The sequence below is a fragment of the Argiope bruennichi genome, chromosome 10, assembly GCF_947563725.1.
Source record: "Argiope bruennichi chromosome 10, qqArgBrue1.1, whole genome shotgun sequence".
Classification (NCBI taxonomy): domain Eukaryota; kingdom Metazoa; phylum Arthropoda; class Arachnida; order Araneae; family Araneidae; genus Argiope; species Argiope bruennichi.
The window spans coordinates 59,049,116-59,069,867 of record NC_079160.1 but is presented as its reverse complement, the minus strand read 5'-3'; the positions used below and the strand labels follow the sequence as shown (position 1 = coordinate 59,069,867).

General features: G+C 26.3%; 2 protein-coding genes across 3 annotated transcripts in view; one reads left to right on the top strand and one right to left on the bottom strand.

Annotated features, from left to right (window-relative positions):
* Window positions 1-1,549: 1,549 nt before the first annotated feature.
* On the bottom strand, window positions 1,550-6,715 carry LOC129987932 (oocyte zinc finger protein XlCOF19-like). 2 transcript variants are annotated; one of them, XM_056095937.1, is made up of 2 exons: window positions 6,627-6,715; window positions 1,550-3,172 (listed from the first exon to the last, which is right to left on the bottom strand). In XM_056095937.1, exon 2 carries the CDS (start codon window positions 3,009-3,011, stop codon window positions 2,043-2,045), a length of 969 nt encoding a protein of 322 aa, XP_055951912.1. In that variant the 5' UTR covers window positions 3,012-3,172; window positions 6,627-6,715; the 3' UTR covers window positions 1,550-2,042. The 2 variants fall into 2 exon arrangements, with proteins under 2 accessions (XP_055951912.1, XP_055951913.1); XM_056095938.1 differs by lacking the exon at window positions 6,627-6,715 and adding an exon at window positions 4,090-5,350.
* Window positions 6,716-7,492: 777 nt separating this feature from the next.
* LOC129987930 (probable ATP-dependent RNA helicase DDX5) overlaps window positions 7,493-20,752 on the top strand; it is a 41,761-nt gene continuing 28,501 nt past the window's right edge. Inside the window, exons 1-5 of the mRNA XM_056095935.1 lie at window positions 7,493-7,646; window positions 12,479-12,559; window positions 14,041-14,362; window positions 14,978-15,074; window positions 19,446-19,579. Of these exons, the coding sequence (XP_055951910.1) occupies window positions 7,630-7,646; window positions 12,479-12,559; window positions 14,041-14,362; window positions 14,978-15,074; window positions 19,446-19,579 (651 nt within the window). The 5' untranslated portion in view covers window positions 7,493-7,629. The remainder of the gene's footprint in view (window positions 7,647-12,478; window positions 12,560-14,040; window positions 14,363-14,977; window positions 15,075-19,445; window positions 19,580-20,752) is intronic.

The window sequence follows — 20,752 nt, the reverse complement described above, 5'->3', positions numbered from 1 at the left end:
CTCTGATTGCGTAAGGAAATGCATGTCTCCAGTTGCGAATTAATTTCTAATTTTTAAAAATGCAATATCAATAACATGGCAATAAGTTTAACAGGATTTTCTAAACAAATACGCACAGTAATTGGTGCCAAGATGCTGCATACGATTGTTTCAACAGGAATTCATGAAAGATCCTGAAAAATATTTTATAGATGATGTTCCAAATGCTTATGGACAGACAATATGTTTTAACTGAAAAGTTTCCTTAGCCTCATCACGGATCTCTTGATTCATATTACATTAGGAAGGCAGTGTTTTCTACCATTCTGCTAAGTTGACAATAGGAGGGAAAGGCTGTATCTCCAGTGATTACCATGTAGAACACCACCCAAACAATATTAGGGGTATAAAAAAAATTTGTCATATAAAGTTTTAAAAACTGATTTCTTCATACACTATTAGCAACAAAATGAAATTTTATACGAATAAAAATTCACACTCGATTTTCAATAGTCATAAACGAATTTCTCAGTTCTTTCTATACAGCAAAGATTCATACATATTTTTAGATAATTTACATACTTAACGTCATATTTATGCTAGTAACATCTTTACTTATAATAAATATGCGTGTTGGGACACTACAGGCTGGATATTTGACCGACATTTACAACACTTGGCACATATGAAAGTAAAAATGTGCAGTTTGGAAAATTAAAAAAGTAATAAGAATTTGAATTAAAAATTAAGCAAAATTTTGGTTTTTTTCTACGATAACTTCCGAAAATAATACAGCAAAATGTTGATTTTAACATCTTAAAATTCAAAAAGTTATCTTTTCAATAATACAAGATTTTTGTGGAATAAATATATTTTCCTCTATTTGATCAGTTAAAAATCATTTAAAGTATATTTTGCAACAAAAAGAATTCTGGCAAAATGCCAGTATTAATGATAAGTCATAATGAAGCATTTTTGGTAAGTAAATCTGACGAAAAAATTTGTAAAAGATTTGAATTTATATATAAAATAGATGAAAATGCCAAATTTGATATTGCTTTAGATTTGAAATGAAGCCACATCGTTAAAAGGCAAAATAGTAAAGTGTATCAATTTTTTTAAAACAAATTTTAGGGGTGCGGACCGAAAATAGCTGGAAAAAAAATCTGTTGAAAAAGCCATTAAAACCGTTACATAAAATGTTTCATTCAAAATTTTAGAGATCCTTAATCCCGCTGAAGCAACTGGTCGCCAAAGGCGAATAGTAATGTATAAGCGATGCTAATGCAGTTTCTTCGTGATACAATCTTCTGCATTCAGAAAAGCAATAGAATACTTTATAATAAATATACAGGCAAAATAATATCTTACCTCCATCAGTAAATAATATAATAGTAAAATTTGGTCTTTTCTTTTTCTTTTTTTTATGAAAATTTATCTACAGATTTTTTTATTTTATTGGAATCCAAAAGGGTACAAATAATGCACCGTCTAGTAGAATGGTGTATGAAAAGTGACATCCGAGAGCAAAGAATAACTTTCATCAGAAATTATTTATTGCATTCACCAGAAAAATAAAATTCTACATTTTAACGAATAAGACAGAGTCGATTAAGATTAATTCGGGTCAAGATGGCATAACGCACATAATAATAAAAAAATATATATAACTTTTTTCATAATTACCCTAAAGTATACATAGTATATAAATCAACTAAGAAAATGTTAGCCAAATAAATCCCAAAGCGGTCTTTTAATTCGGTAATGAAAAGGATTTGCTTTCACAACAAAATGTTTCATATTAACATAAAACAACCTTATTTTTACTTTATTCGATTCCATGGCTAAGAGGATAAAATACATTTATACAATATTTAGAGATATTTATTTATTTATTTCATCACAAACATTAAAAAAATTACATATATTTTTCTTCGAAAGAGAAGTCACGATGAGATTTAAATGCCATTTCCCAGAAAATTTTTTGTTGCACACATAACAAGAGTAATTGTATGAGAACAATGTTGTGCATTTGAATCAACTCTCCGAGAAAATATTATATTTCATACATCATAGGGATGGTTTTCATTTGTATGAGTACGATAATGCATAGTAAAACTACTTTTGCTGGAAAATCTTTCATTGCATACGTCACAAAAATAAGGTTTTTCTTTTGTATGAGTACGTAAATGTAGATTTAAATTACCTTTCTGAGAAAATATTTTATTGCATATGTCACAAGAATAGGGCTTTTCACTTGTATGCGTACGATAATGCCCAGTTAAAGTACTTTGCTGAGAAAATTCTTTGCTGCACAGGTCACAAGAATAAGGTTTTTCTTTTGTATGAGTACGATAATGCACAGTTAAATAACTTTTATGAGAGAACATTTTATTGCATACATCACAAGAATAAGGTTTTTCACTTGTATGCGTACGATAATGCACAGTTAAAGTACTGTGCTGAGAATATTTCTTGCTGCACAGGTCACAAGAATAAGGTTTTTCATTTGTATGAGTACGATAATGCATAGTTAAATTACTTTTATGAGAGAACATTTTATTGCATACATCACAAGAATAAGGTTTCTCATTTGTATGCGTTCGATAATGCACAGTTAAAGTACTTTTGTGAGAAAATTCTTTGCTGCACAGGTCACAAGAATACGGTTTTTCATTTGTATGAGTACGAGAATGCCTCTTTAAAACAAGTTTGTAGGAAAATGCTTTCTTGCATACTGTGCAAGTGTAGGGTTTCTCATTTGTATGGACACGTAAATGATAGTTCAAACAACGTTTTCTAGCATATGTTTTACTGCAAATATTGCAAGAATAAGGCCTTACATTTAAATACGCATTTACCTTTGTATAGCAAATATGTCTCTTTAAATCACAAATCAGTGCAAACGTTTTCCCACATGCTCTACATATGAAGTGGTTTTCATTCAATCGAGTTTCGCTTGTAACTTTTATATCAGTATCAGATGCTTCAACACGCAACTCACTAACAAAATGTTCTTCATTCATCTCCATTTTCTGTTATTTTTCCTGTCTCAACTAAGACAGAGCAGAAGTCAAAACAGATGTTATTTAGCATCAGAATATGCCGTTCATCCACATATACTGGCGTATATTTCTGCCCTCTTCGAAAAAACAGTTAATTTTTTAGTTTCATCTCGCTATTTTCGCAACATCTGGGAAAAAAAAAAAAAAAGAAGCATATTAGTATTATTATACGATTCCATAAAGTTATTTATAATTTCACTATTTTACAATCTACAATAAGCAAAGGTGGAAGTTAGTTTCAATTTATCTTTCAAAAACAACGAAGCACACTTCTAAAACGTAACGTAATGCTTTAGACATTTGACTTCATAACCATGCTCAACAGTTTCAAAAATAAGGCAAAATTGTTTTTTTGTCTTGTTTTCATCACCAATGATCTCCACCCAACATTATTCTTTGATTATGATGGATTTCGATTCTACATCAAGATGAGAACTAATCGTCTTCAATTAATTTAAATTCTATACACGTGCCAGATTTGGAAGATTTAAGTTAAACTGCCTACAGAACGACACACACACATATCTTTGTTATTAGTAGAGGTTGTGGAAGGTTTTTTTTTTTTTTTTTTTTTTTTTTGTTAAGCCATATTTTCATAATCTATATTCAAAACCAATTCAGGAACAGGGATACTTAAAACTGTTGGCAAAGATTAAGTATTACGAATTCGCAGTCAGCTAGATGTGAAGGATTTTACATCACAGCTAGTATAGAAACTCCATTTGATTTTACTGTAATACTATCCATATAAAATGATGTGGAAGTATGTGAGTTTATAAAAGCCAAAAAGTAATTTTAATACATCTGAACTATTAAGAAAATATTTTCTGAAGGAAAAACGAAATTCATGAGGAAGAATGAGCTATTCCTATTATCACGAAAAATGAAATTATCCAAACTGGAAATAATTAAAAAGTCTTAAATTTAAAGAGCATTAGAATAAAATGGAAAACTACAGAAAAATTATGAATCAAGAATGTTTAGTTTAGTTTAATTATATTAACGTTCCGTTTTAAAGCAACACTAGGGCTATTTAGGGACGGACCTTGTAATTTCGAACCGTGGACAGATGACGAGAACGACACCTGAGCTGGCACCCCCCCCCCTTTTCCACACCAGACGAATCAGGCCTGAAAGTATTTATCAAGGATCACCTCCAGACAGGGATTACCCCCCCCCCCCATGAAGGGCATGACTTTTGTTCAAAAATTAACCCTTCATGACCAAAATAGGTAGTTTTCAGCTTTAAATGCGGGAATGCTCAAAACTGACAGTTGCACCTGTGTTCAGGTGTAAGTTACATCTCCTTTTTAGAGAAAAATTAAGTTCAACTTATATGTTTGGTTTAATTCATAGCTTATAAATTTAAAACTTATGAATGCTCTTCTTGTTTTATAGATTGTTTACTTTTTTGAAGATTGTTATTTTACCTTTTCTATATCCAGCTTTAATTGCTTTGATTCGAATTTTTTTAAACAGTTCTTTTACTAAATTTGTAATTGTATTTATGTGAATTTCATAAAGGCTGAATTTCTTGTTTTTATATTGTTTTCCAAAAAACCTTAATTCCTTGGATTTTTAGGTCATGAGGCGTCAATCCTTGAAGAAAGGGCCTTAATTTGAATTCCTGCTTGAAGAGAACCTTGTTAAAATCTTCTGGCCGGATTCGTATTTTTTTTTTTAAAATTTTCCATTTTAATCTATTCTTAATGCTTATTGATTATTTCTAGCTTGGTGAAATTATGTGGTAACGATACTGTACTGTATTCTTTGTTCTAATATTATTATTCCAGTTCTTAGACAGTTTTATAAGTAGGCTCACTCAATATTTATTCATTTATGCTTAGTAAGAAAGGTTTGAATAGTTCGTATGTCTTCTATTTACTAAATGGCTCCCAACAAAATCCTCTTTAATGTTAAATCAAGTATTCACAATCCTGTACTTTAATTTCGGATCCTGATATTACGACAATAATGTTCTAAAAGGAGGGGGGGGGGGGAAGTGCCTGAATCATAGGAACTACGAAATAAAAAAGTGGGGGAAAATTCGTCAAAATTCTCAAGTTCACATTTTTTGATGACTACAATATTTTCTCATTGTATACAGGAAAGCAGACTTTGGGGCCATGATAATTCAATGCAAACTGATAAATTTGTCAAGCGAAATAAAATCCTATTTATGAAGCTCAAGTGAAGGAATATATGCAAATGGGACACTAAAAATTTCTAAGTGCTAATATACGAGACAAAATCAAAGCAAACAGTTAAAGAAAAGTTATGGCAATCGTAAATGACAGTATTTAAATACTAAGAAATAAAAGCAAATGTGGAAATGCTCAAAGAAAAAAAAGCGATCAAAATCAATTGATCAAAAAGCGATTAGAAATAGTAAAATAAGCTTAAAATTTTAAGACAAAAAAGAAAAAAGGCACTGTTATAAACTATGTTTTAATCAGTTTTGACAAACTTATTAAAATTAAAGAAATAGTCATACAGAATTGAAATAATTATTAATAAAATATAATTTTTATGCAATGATATGTTCTAAAGTTATGATGGAAAAACTAATAACCATCATTTCATTTCACTCCCACAAGGGGACATAAAACATTTTTTAACTATGCACTTAATCCACCTTGATGCTGAAGAACATGTGAATCAAATTTTACTCAATTCTATCAATGGGTGTGGAAATATCTAAGGTTCAAGCAAACAAACAAATCAATTATATATATACAGATGAATATATTATTTTCTACTTATAGGATGAGAACTATTTTAGAGCAACATTGTTTCAAAGATTTTCTTACAAATACATTTGTTTTTCTATTTGTATATTTTCATAATTTAATGCCTTGTTTTCATTTTAAATATATTTGAAAAATAATGTAATGTAGGAAGCACATCTCAATTTTGGAAATCACTGTAAGCAATTTACTTCGCATAAGTGAAAATAACACTCTTTAACTTTTTAAGTGACTTTTATAAGTGAAAATATAGAAGAAATATATGCCCATATATCGATCTTCAGATAAAGTACCATGGTGATAAGGAAAAAATTAATGCCCATAAAAATAAAATGAAAAAAATAAAAGGAAATATTTTTTTAAAAATTTAAATTTTCCATATTACTAACTTTCTTTTTCTTACCTTAACAAAAGTGAACAATAAAATTCCCTAATAAAAATATTTATGAATATTCTAATACAGCAATATTTCAGAGTGCAGAATTTAAGTACCAAACCTTTATATTAAAACTATCAATAAATTTATTATAATATTTTAATATTAATCAAAAATAAAGAAAATGGAAAATAAAATGTATAACTCTACAGTATTTATTATTGTCTTTCAGGCAATACGAAATTTACATAATAAGCTATTCCAGTTGTTTTAAAGTTTTGAATAGTATAACATCAAAAATATTTTTCAATAACAATCAATCAGAGCCCGAATAATAACTTTTTACAATTTCGATAAATTTTTTAATGTAATATATTCTGTTAACGTATTTGTTATCCCAAAATATAAGTAAATTAATTTGATTTCTTTGCATGTTAAAGTGAAAACGGGGGTACTTACTTTACCGTGGATTGTTGCCAAGAGTTATCGCCAAGTAGTAAACAAAGCGAGCGATAGCTCACCGACGTTGGTTACCCATTCGTTACGAGTGATATGAACCGCCGATCTGTTATGAAGCAGTTCTTGTGCATCCGCTTTAGCAAATAGTTCTTAATTTTTTGTTTGTTTTTTTGTTTTGCCCTCGCTGTAAAGCGATGTTGTGTTTCCGCTTTGGAATAAAGTTCCATTGAATAATGATATTATTAATAAAAATTAATAATAAAAGTTCCGTTATATGCTAATTAGTAAATTAATTACTTATATAATTAAAATCCTTTTTTAAAAAATAAATTACTCCCTATAGTAATAATTATTTTATTCAAATATTTATTATTTTTAATATAAATTTTTTGTGCTATATTTTAAACATTTAGTATAAGGTAAATAATAAGGGTAATTACTTTACTTATTTTGCAATTTTCTGGTTAATTTATTTTTGTTAATGGTTAACATATTTATAAAAATTAAACAGAACGGAAAAATTTCTCCTTATTTTATAAGAGATTTACAGGCGTTGCATTGATAGTTTTTAAAACCCTTTTTTCTAAGTTATTTTTTTTAATAATCTTATATAAGAAAATATTCAATTTCAATCCATTAGACATCAGCTGATCAGTGAACACGGCTGTAAAAGTCAGAGACATTTTGTTTTGCGAAATCCTTGTTTTCTAGAAATGTTTCAAATTGGATTTATCAATCTGATAGAGACTATTGATGTCTAATTTAAATAAAAAAAAAATTATGGCGCGGGCTTTATTACATTTGCATTAATCATTTCAGTTAGAGTAGGGGTCCATAATGACTGTCACAAGCACAGTTCGTTACAAGGTGGAAAAAATGAAATGAAGTGAGATGGTTCAATTTTCTACTTTCTCCATTCCTAAAAATAAGCATGCTTCGTTTGTTTTGATTGTAAATTTGAATTACATAATTTCAAAAAATTATAAATATTATTCGAAACAAAATGCTTCGTTACGTCTGGTAGGTATAACTTTTTTTTTCATTCTTATAAATATTTTACTTCCTTGCATTGTAGAGAAAAATCTTTTTCTTTCGCCTGTAATTTTTTGCATCATTATTTTTATATATTTTTCTCCATTGAAAAGAAATTCCCTCATTTTTTTTCAGTGATAATTTAAAAGAATTATATTTGCTTGAGTCAGAAATATTCTTTACATTTGTCCTATATTATAAATCTCTTTTATACTGATTTACAAACATGTTATATCTATTTACTACAAACATTTTGTATAGCAATAAAATTCAAATTGTGCTGGTCATTTTTTTACCAAATGAAAAGGCAAGGTCCAGTGTAAATTTGTACAAAGAGTTTAAAATCTGATAGCATAACTATTGAAAAAATAGATTATCGTATATTGATAAAAGTTGTTTTCCAATTCTTCATAAACACCTGTGTAAAATTTAATAAAAATATTAGATGTTATGTAAATTTTGTTGACTTGGCTTGAAATATTCCCTGTGCTAATGTCAAATTATGCTGAAATTCTCCTATTCCAGAAGTTGATAAGTGTCCTCTATCACAAAATATAGTGTGAGACTAATTTTCATCCTAACAATCTTGTAACTTCAGTAAGCCATGCTTTTTATGGATTTGTCACAGTAAGATGTTCTCAGATTGACATGGAATATCTTAGACAGTGGAATTGTCTGTGTGGTGTTATTTTCATCTTATTACCAGATTGTTGAGATTCAGGCATGTCTTATGAAATATTGAATATGTATATCCATAAGCTGTTACTTGAGAGTTTTAGCACTTGAGATGTAGCTGGCTATTTCAGTTTTAATAATTCATTCCATTAATTGTTTTTCAATACCTCAGCAGTGTGAAAATGGTTAATGCAGTACATTAGCCTCCGGCCAGGACGTTCAACTGCACCTCTTGAGATGATGTTTTCTTGTGATTTCTGTAGATTTTCTTGGTACTTGTAACTACTCTTATAGTGGCAACCAGAAAGTGGCAAGAAAAAATTTCACCAGTTTGCTGATCTCAGTCGTCAATGGGATGGTATCACTATGTAGCATGTGATTTGCACATTCAAAATTTTTCATTATAAATAATAATGCACTTGAGTATATTTTTATAATGTGGCAGAATTTGTTCTTTGAACCTTTTAGTCATCACTAAAACCGAATTGTACTGGTCTCTTTGTAGTATTTTTTTAATATGTTATTTAAAGAAAATAGTTGTTATATTTAGTTACAAAGTTATCTTACAGATTTTCTAATTGTCAGTCTTTTAAAGCTAAGTAGTTACCTCCTCATATAATGATTAAGACTGTCTAAACTAGAGAAATCATTTAGTTTCATTTAATAGAAATAATTATTGATTTGAATTCTTATTTCTCGTAGTCTTAAAATATGAAAGAACATATAGTATACAATTATTTTTACCATCTGGGTCCTAATTGAAATTAGGTTTCTCAAAGCAAAATAACAAATAAAGATTGCCGACAGAAATTTGATGGCCAAATTCTTATCCGTATGGGGAAGAAAAAAAATAAGCTTTATGATTTTTCTAAATAATGGTGTCTCAATTAAGGGAAGAGATATACAGTATATTCTGATATATTTACAAAAGGAGAAGATAACAGGATGATTAATTCCCCAGGATTTCCTAGGGTTTCTCACAGTAAGCATTAGATCATATGTTATAGCTTCTATGTTTATATTCACTGAATATCAATTCATGAATAGGAAAAATAATAAAGTGCAAAAAAACAGACTTGTTCGATAAAGTCTTATATTGCAAATTTGTATGGATAAATAAATAAATAAAAAAAAAATGATTTTCTAAATTTCATTTTTGAATAGCTAATTTAACTTAGTTTTGGGATAAAAACTATTAATTGTTAAATTATTTATTATAATTTGATTGTATTATTATTATTATTATTATAATCAGCTAAGTAAAGCACTGTTGTTGTAATTTGAATATTAATTTCATACTTCATCAAAATGATAAATAATTATAATTAAATTTCATATTTTTTAGAAAGTTATCCTGATAAACCTTTTTAAACAGTTAATTACAAAGCATTTAGTATATTTTCATTTTGGTTCTATAATCGAAAGTTAAATCAAATAGTTTTACATTTGTGAACTTTTTTTTTTATATTTTTCTAATTATTTCTTGATATTTGTACCAATTAATGCATGCAGTCTATCGAAAATGAAATATTTTCATCAACTAAAATTGATCGACTTTTTGAAATTGATACAGTGAATTTGATGGTTAAATCTACTGGCCTTCAAAAGTGGTTAGTTTATGACATGTAACCCATAATAATCAATAAAATATTTTATATAATATCATTTAAGTTAAATTGTAATTTTAATCTTAATTCTGACGTAAAATTTAAAGTGGAGGGTATACAGATTGTAGTTACAAAAAAAAAAAAAAAAAAAAAAAAAAATGGAGGGGGATGCTGTTTTTGTATTTACCCTAGTTGTTATTTTATATAATTATGTCTCTGTTTGCAAATGTTTATAGATGTCACTTTTTTTAACATTTCTTTTGAATTTTTTTTTATCCTTTAATTTGTTTAGTGTCATAGTTCAAACATGAATTTATTTTATATACCTTCTCCCCCCCTTTTTTTGGTCTTAGAATTTTTTAGTTTACGTTTCATAGTATTCAGTTTCTGCTACCTTATTTTAAATTCAAAAGATTAATCTTGCATAGTATTCTATAAAAATAACTCTAAAATCACTTTTGTAAAGAAAAATTGCAATTTACCATTTGCTCACCAAGCAAGTTTGAATATTGACATATATATTAATTGTGTTAAAGTATCAGCTGCCAAGATGAAATGCTAAAAATGTTAATCTAATGCTATAAAGTTAAATATCATATTTTGTAGATTCTGCAAAGTATTTTTTGGTTGGCAAATGTTTAATTAATATTTGTTAATTTATTGGGGAAATAATGAAAAAAAAATATAAAACATATATTTGAAAACTAGAGTATGCATGAAGTATTGTTTTGCTAATGTCTCACTATACAATACTCAATTTCATTTAGCATAATATGTAATCTATGCTCATTAGTCATCACATAGTTAATGATACTAGGATACCAACATCTTGATTTATATCAACATTTTGTTTAATGCAAACACAATCAAAAATTATATTTTCTGGAATTAATATGACATATTTATTATCAACATATTTTTATGACATATTTGTAGCTCTTCTATGTTTTAATATACTTATTTATTTCATTTTATATCTCTTGTTTGTTACTGCATATATATATATATATATATATATATTTCTCATTAGTTAGTTTTATTTAACTCTGTCGGTACAAAAGACTCAAACACTTTTTCAATAAAAACCGAAGAGGCCACCATATATCATTATCCATATACCTACCAAGATATTGTAGCCAAATCCCTGCTTCCTTTTGAAGTGTGATTTATTGAATACCCATGATAACTGCTTCATTCATTAGATGTGCTCGTGGAAATGGGTTTCGAGAAGGGCCATTATAAAGAAAATGTATCTTATGGGCTTGGAACAGCCAAGAAGGGAGAAAAGATATGCGATGGTTACTTTTCACTTACCATGTTGTTTACATTCTTTCTCGTTTGTTTTAACAATTTCAATATTGTTAGGATAAATTTCAATTTATGATTAACAATATTGCTTACTTACTTTATAATTTTAATGATTTAATCATTTTACATAGATTCCAACATAGTAAAAACTGAAAATTATTAGTAAATATATATATATTTTCAAAACAAATTTTAAGCATTTACATTTACAGAAAAAGTTGATTCTACAATATATTGAGACTGAATTACTTATTGTTACTTTTTCAATATTTTCTAAATTATAAGATATTTTTACTTTTTATAAAAATAAGTGACTTTATAACATACTTTTTATAAAAATTGATGAACAATTTTCAAATGTTACTGGATGTCAAAACTTTTAGCAGAAACAAAAATTTTTTTAATCAAAACAAAAATGTTTTTCATAAAGAGCAAAAAAAAAAAAAAAAAAAAAACCACCCTACATTTTATTCTTTGAATACTAATATGAAATTGTATGAAATCTGAATTATATCATTGAAATGTACTTGTCTACTCTTTATGATGAGTAATGTAACACTAATGTTATTTTAGGCTTAATGGGTAGCAGCAATGAAAAGTCAAAAAATATTGCTAATAAAGAGACAGAAATTTATTTAGTCAGAGGTGATATATATTCTGTTTTATGCAATCCATTGATAAACTAGAAGTAGAACATTTGAATTACAAATTTTTAACTTAAGAAGAGCTTAAAAATCCAAAACATGCTATAATCCATGCTATTCTGCTATAGGAAACTGATTGACCTCAGTAGGACATGGGCTACAGATAATAAACGTATTCCCAAATTGGAGTCAATGTTCCAGGTCTATGAAACAATTTTATTACATTGTTGGTGGCCTTAGCTGGGTTTTTAGAGAAAATTCAAAGGATGTTTCTGCATACATTTATTTAGTAGTTATCAGCTAAAAAGATTCTCTTTTGGACTCTGAGAGAGAAAAGTAGGAAATTTTTATTTAAAAAAAAAAAAAAAGAAAGAAAGAAATGTTTTAGTATTCTGAGGTACCTGAACTGAAATCATCTTAGGAATGAGGGGGTTACAATTGGTTATTTGGAATGAAAATAAAGTGATAAATAAAAATTGAATAATAGTAATTCAAGTAGAAATTTAGATTGGGTAATGAGAAGTATTTTTTTTTTATGTATTGAACCTGAGTTTTTTAAATATATATTATTATTCTGTTTTTACAGTTCTAGGTTTTTGAATTCATCTAATGAAATTTCTAGACTATCCCAAACTCTATCAAAATTAGCATCATATAATGTAGCAAAGTAAGTTTTGTTCATGGTTATTTTTACTTTTTTTTGTTGTGAAATTGTTTATATCATTTTTTATAATAATGTTAAGAATTAATAATGAATGAAAATTGAAGTTCATATAGTGAATACAATAATTTCAGTTACAGTCAAACATGATTATATTAATATGATGGCTGATTATCTAGTTTCTAAAGTTTATTAGTAACTAATTGCTTCAGACGTTCACTTGGAATACTGGTTATATTTGATTCCAAATTAATGATTTTTTTATAACGTCAAGTTCATGATTCTACTAAATTGTCCGATATTAAAAGCTATTTAAGTTTTTGTTGTCTTAATTAAAGTCTGTGTATCATGTATAAGAAACTTTTCAGTTTAGATAGTCATCATAGTGCCATAAAAATCCAGTCCATCTATATTCTAAATTTCACAATATTATAATTTTACTTTTTTTAATTATCTCATAAACTACACTGATAATAAATAGATTCCTTCTTTTTTTATTTTCAATAATGGAATAAAATCATGTCATTAAGTATTTGATGAAACAGTTTCAGGGCAGCAATATAACCTATTGTTGAAAATTAGGCAATAAATTAAGAAAAGTAAAAAAAAAGCAAAAGATTAACATGACTGTTAAATTTGTTTCAAAAAGACAACTTTTTAAATTTTGAAACAATGTATGTTTATAATGTACAATGTAAACTTTCTAAAAAATAGCTTTGAAATGCATACTCCTTCTCACAAAGGTATGTATGTGCCAAATTTTATAACTCTACTACAAATTGTTGTAAACACACAAATATACTCATCCTTATTAGTAGCATATATTAAAAAAATTAATGTAATTATTTATTAATTAGAATGCATTTATTAATTATAATTATTGTTATAATGCATTCAGCAATTTTAACTTTAGTCACTATTTTGTATGACGCTTTGTGAATATAATGGTGTGAGATTTCATGAATACAATTATTATTATTTTAAATTTCAGTAGATATAATAAAATCATAGAAACCAAGTTTAAAAAAATGTCTTTTATATATTTATAGAAATTTTTTTTGTAGTGAAAAATATTATAATTTTTCTTCTTATTTTTTTTTTTTAATTGCCAAGGGTCGAAAAACTATTAAAAATGTATTTCGATTGATTTGTTTAGTAAAAAAAAGTCAACCGTATATTTTAAGTTTTTCTTTCAAAAAAATTTATCTTAAGTTCAAAGTAAAATCTATTTTTATTAATTTATCTTATTGAGGAAATTCATTCTAATCATGATGATTATCTTGAGCTCTGTTAAAACATATTGATATGCTGACACTGAAATTTTTATTAGATTGAATGTTTTATAAAGGATAATCCAGAGTATTGTATTTAATGTAACAGCTGCATCAAGAATTGTATAATATTTTCATTGAGCTTTGAGATTATTAGAACGTATATTCTTAAGTATTATTCTTTAAGTATGTTATACTAAATTTTTTTCTCTTCAGTTTTAGAAATTTTCACAGAGAAGGACTTTTTTATGATGATGAACCATTTGACGAAAGAAGATCTGAAAATGGTTTTAATAGACGTAACCGTAGGCAACAGTATTCTGATTCAGATACAAGAGATTACAGATTCAAAAATGGCTACCAACAAAGTGAACAAAATTTTCACAGAAAGGAAAATTCCTTCTACCAGGGGAATTTAACTAAAAGTTTCAACCGTCCATTTGCAAAACTTGAAAAAGCAACCTTCAATTCAGATGAATTTCAGGATATATTAAAATATTTCTACATTGAACATCATGATGTTGCTGAGCGACCAATTGTAAGTTAAAATGATGCTTGGGCATTTTTAAATGAGTTATAACTATAGAATATGTCATGTCTACAACAATTATTATTTTTAAATATTGAAGAATAATATATAATTCGTCATCTTTAATCTGTTATGATTAGTTATATCATATTAACAAATGTAATTATTTAATAAAGAATTATATATTGGATTAATTTTTAATTGCATAGTAAAAAAAAGTTGTAATTTTGCATTAACATCACAGGTCTTAAAATTAATCCATTAAAAGTTTTTTATGTGTTTTATTATACTTTTCTGAATTTGTTTATTTTGCTGTTTTATATATGTTGATATGTTACAAGTATATTCATTCGAAAGGTGTATCTGAAACATTCCAGTTACTGGAGTTTTGTAATTACTCAGTAAAGGCCAAAGAACGTTTCGTTTCTAATCAGATATAAGTGAATATATGTTTTTTTTTAATGTTTTAATAAAGCTTAATAAAATTATAATCTTTTATGAAAGCAATAAGGATAATCATCTTTAAATTGTAATATATGTTAAATCTTCTGCTTATATTTTCAGGTAAATTTTAATGTGTATTATATTTTATAATAATTTTTATTTTTTATTTTTTTATTTAAGGAAGAAGTTGAAGCTTATAGAGAAAAGTTGAACATTTCTGTGAGAGGATCAAATGTCCCTAAACCAATAACAACCTTTGAGGAATTGTGTTTGCCTGGTACATTCAATTATTATTAAAAAATTCTGTCCTTTTTAGCTCTTATATACACATACATATGTCTGTGTATATTAATTAACATATAAAAGTTATTATATTTTAAAATAATAATATAATGAAATATTGTTCAAAGTCATCTAAAATTGTTCTGTTGTAAATAGTTATTTCTTCGAATAAAAACTTGTTCTTTGTCAAAAAAAAAAAAAAAAAGTAGTAGAAAATAAACTCCTTTCTTTCGTTTGTGTTCATTTGCAAAATGCAATGAAATGATTTATTTAAAAGTTTAAATTAAGAAAAATTAGGACTGAAAATGATTAAATTTAAAAGATGATAATTTTTAAATTAAGAATCATAGTAAGATTTTTTTTTATATTTGATTATATGTGATTAATAAATATAATTTTAACAAAATAATAAGTTTATAATATAAAAATAAATTTAATAAACAAGTAAGAAATTTTAATAAACAGGGTGTAATACTTTGCATAAAATAATTTTACAATAAAACTTCAAAGTAAAAAATACATCTAGCACACACAATTTTTTTTTTTTTTTGATTATTAAAGAATTTTTGCTTTTTTAAATGTAGTTAAAATAAATATTAAAAGGTTAAAATTTTCAGCATTTAAATGATAGCAACCTGGAAGCATTTGAAAAACATTCAAATGTGTTACTATGCTCTTTGCTACGAATGATGTATACAGGGTACTTGTGTATAGCCGACCACCCTACCACCACTGAATGTAGCAGTATTGACATGTATACAGGGAAAAAGAATTTTAGAACAGAGCTTTATTCTGGAACGGGGATTTATTTTTTATTTTGATAATTATTGTAGTCAGTAATTAGTTTTCAGTAAAATTTTCAGTAAATTCAGTAAAATTTCAGTAAAATTTTTTCATAAGTAGAGTAAAACATTGTTTGCAGCTAGTAAAAATCAGTCCTTTGTGAGAGGCCATCTGCATTTCTGAACGCTTATCAGTCTGCAAGATATTTACATTAAAATTATGAAGGACTGAAATTTTGATTGTACAAGATAATTAGTGCCGTAACTGCCTTCAAATATTGAGGCACACACACACACAACTAACTAATTTTTTTTAACATTTTTGCATAGAAAGAAAAATATTGTAAATAAATATATATATATATATAAAAAAATTGATATCAAGATTTTGATAAATCTTTGTATTTTAGATCTTCACGAGTGTGAAAAACACATTTTTAGAATTTTATATTGAAAATGTTTACTCAATAATGTTTTGAACTTGACAGATTTTTGTTTCATTTGTTGAAAAAAGGTATCCAAAATGCATATTCAGTATTCTTCATTATACTTTAAAACATAGAATATTTATTTGCAGAGACTTTAAAATCTAAACACCTATGCCCTTCATAGGATGATTCAGGAGTATGCAGGAAAGTTTTGGGAGACATAGCCTGCTGATTTCTCCTTTGTTCATAATTTGTGAGAATGAACACGGGAATTTTGTATTATTAAATTAGAAGTTATTTTAAACTAGCTGTAAAATATCGCCTGCCATTATAATCAGGACCTTGTAATGAAAGTTTGCTATTGTAAATAAAGGTTTGCTATTAGATTTAATTTATTTCCCCCCTTTTCTGATATATAATTTTTTTTTTTTTTTTTTGAATTGGGAAGTATCAGACATTTTGATTATATTTTTTAAAGCAATTTTTTTGTTAAAAAATTTTTTAAAGCAATTTTGTTGTTTATGTATGTCTTTTTTTCCCATCTGAATATTAGGAAATAATATGGATATTTTGCTAAATTATGGGATTTTCAAAGTATCATGCAAACATTATTGTCAATATTTTCTCAATTTAAAAAAGAAAAAACAATTGATAATATTTAAATGTGCTTTCTTTCACAAAATGCTTGTAAAGTTAAAATAATACTAAACATGATAAATTAATTTAAATTCCTTATTTGATATGTTTTACAAGCGCATATTTTTTATTTTCTTAAAAATATATATATAAAAAGAAATGTAATATTTTTTATTTGATTTGATGTATTAATCATTTCAGAAACCTGTTATTATCACTTTTGATATAATTTTTCCCTGTAACAGTAGGTGATATGCAGTAAATAATTTTAAGCTTATTTCTAAAGTATCTTTTCTATACTTTGATAGATCTTATCTTTCATCAGATGTATATTCTGCACTTTTTTTCTGTAATCATTTTAATCCATACTATTTTAATTTGAAACTTGGGGATTTATTCTTGTTTATCTAGTTCTTTGTGGTTTAACTGTTGTTATATTTTCTAAATTTGCTAATTATATGGTGTTTATTCTATTGTTAAATGAAATGGAAATATCTCATCCTCACTTTCACTTCATCCCTATTTTGAAAAAATCAATGCTTCCTGGCATAGGTAATGAGTTTCTGTATCTGAGAATAGATAGCATATGAAACCAATAAAAATTTATTGAATATTTATTCCATTAAAAAAAGATTATGCAAATTTTTTTATACAGTGAAAAGATAAATTTGATGAAATGAACTATATTTCCATTCTTCTCCATATGATACAAATAATTAAACAGTGTGCAAATGTGCAGTTAATTTTTTAAATATTTTTTTTATTATGTTTGGTGGTTAAACGTTAATGCAATGTTGCTGTCCGTGAGAAATTTCTTTTATTTTGACATAATACCATGACCTTTTAGTCTGAAAGTGCTTACTATTATCGAATGTATTCTTTTTCTGTTTGTGGAATTCATGTTCAATTATGATTTTGTTGGTAAACAGTATAAGGTGGGAAACTCTCATTTGAAGGAAATAGATTATTTTATTCTTAAGTACTGTTAAGCATGAGTTTTTTTATTATATCTTTCATGACTAAATCAGTGATAATCATTTCTGAGAAAAGATCATCTGGACGAGTACATATCTTCTTGTTCATTATATATGTTGATTAATATGTTTGGAAAAATTGGGGAAATATTTACGAAATTGAATCTGAAGTTTATATGAAACCTGATAACTGAAATTATTTCTTGTTTTATTTTTTTGAGGATTACATTTTTTTTCTACATTGATTTTAGTCAGAAGTAGAGGAATACTATTTTTCTACATTGATTTTAGTCAGAAGTAGAGGAATACTATTTTTCTACATTGATTTTAGTCAGAAGTAGAGGAATACTATTTTTCCACATAGTATTAAAATATACTGAGTATTTAGATACTTCTGCTAAAAGTCAAAGAAATCTTTTAGAAAATCTGGAAATAATTTAGAAAAGTCTGAGGAAATTAAACTGCTGATTATGTAGGCCACCTTAACTACACAATATATTTTTTTTTTAAATTTTATATTTGCCGTAATTAGTGATGAGCTGATTCAATTAGATAACTTAGAGAATCAGAAATATTGGTTATATTTCATTTCAATTAGATAGCTTAGAGATAACTTCATGACCATGATTCCATCAAAATGTCAGCTGTTAAAACCATGTTAATTTAATAGTCTTGTATATGTCTTGTTTATTGTGTACACGAGCCTTCCTAATGGAAATCAGTTCCATAAGATCAAAGTCCTTTTAAAAACACAATAGTCCAGTGAATCTCTTAAAATTCGTGGTATTTCAAATTTGTCTGTTATTCTTTTTGCAACTATATAGATATTAAACAGAATCTTTCTTCCATTTTCAATAATAGAAGAAAATCATGCAAGTAAATATTTGATGGGGAAATAAATGGAATGGTTTTTAATTTTTACTATTTTATCAAATATTTATTTATAGATCAACAATGCAATTTATTATTAAAAATTAATCAAAGAAATGTTTTTTAAAAAAATTTCTGAAAATCAAGAATTATTTATTTGGCTATTAAATAGATATAATTGAATAATAAAATTTTGAATTTTCTAATGGTGTATATGCAATATTATTTGGAGAAATTATTCCAGAAAAACTTCAATTTTCAATTTATATTAAAAAAAAAATTCTCTTTTGGGAGCACATTTCCATTCTATAAGGCATATATGTGCCAAATTTGGTAGCTGTAGATCAAATAACTTGGACTATAGAGCCCTCCTAGATATATACACTAGATCAAATAGCCTAGAATATAGTACTTATACAGAAACATGGATACATACTCATTAATCATTATTAGTAGAAATTCTGCGATCATTTGTTAATTTCTAAAATAAATTAATAAACAACTGACAGAATAAAGTTAATTTATATACATTGTTGTATGAAGTTATTTATTATGTACCTTATCTGATCTTATTTATTTCATTACTAGGTATTCTTTGAAGTAATTGATTAATATACTTTTAACAATTACATATATTTACATTATTTTCTAATTTTGCTTCTTTTTCTTGATATAGAAACTTTGAAACAAGTAGTTATTCAACAAGGTTATTCTGAGCCCACTCCAATTCAAGCACAGGGCTGGCCTATTGCTTTAAGTGGAAGAGATATGGTGGGAATTTCTCAAACTGGATCTGGAAAGACTCTTGTGGTATGTTGAGAAAAAGTAACAAGATTCTTGAATTGATCTGGAAGATTGTTGTTCATGATAATAAAGTAATTTTTGTAAACATAGAATAAAATTGGATAAATTTAATTTGTCATAATAATGCTTTACGTTCATAATTATTTGGCTTACACAAGAATAATTATGCATAACACCTATTGTTTACTACTTCAGTATTTGCAACTGTCTTTTTCAGTTTAATTGATTTAATTCTCAGATATTTCAATTCACCAGTTTGATCTTAATATTTTCTGAGCTAAATGGTTAAAAACTATTAAGAGTGTTTAATTTTCCTTTATTCTGTAAGTAGTGGTGTGTTAAAATATTGTTTATAATTTATGAGTAGTGAAATAATAAGTATAATAGAAATTTATATAATATGAAGTTTAGTGTATTCCTATAATATAACATGTCCAATAAATTTTCTTATCTTAAATATTTTATTTTAAATTCTGTAATAATTTTTAAAAATGAAAAAAAAACAATTTTTATATTTTTCAGTTATTAATTTTTTGATAACCTCTGTTGATAGGTTATATGCACTTATTTTATATTGCAAAGAAAATTTGAACTTTGTCATATTAATTTTTTTAATTATCATTTGGTTAATTAATTAAAATTATTAATTGAAGTTAATTTTGAATAAATATGGCTTGATTTGCAAAAATATGGTTAATAAATTAGAAGACATGAAGCAAAAGAAAAGAATTCGAAATGTTTCAAGAAACAAATTGGAAGTATCAATTATATAAATTAAAAAGATGAGAATGATAAAGGGTAACATATACACGATGTAAAAAAAAAAAAAAAAAAAAAAATTGAAAAATTAGTTTTTATTTTGCTAATAGATGGAGACAGAAAAGTTTTCCATAAAAAGAATGGGAGCAAAGCCATTTTTTTTTGTCACATGACCAGAATTCATTGATTCTATATTTAGAATCTAAACCATTAGGTGACTTTGTGGATGATAGAATCATGTGTTATCTAGGATAAAACATTATTTTACTATCAGCTGACAAATTTTCGTCATCATCATTTAAAAGGAATGCTCACGTTACATGTTAACATAAACAACATTTCTATATGATAGCTTCATTCTATTATACCAACATATTGTAATCTTTCTGTGTAATGGATTTATCAGTCAATTGCTCATCT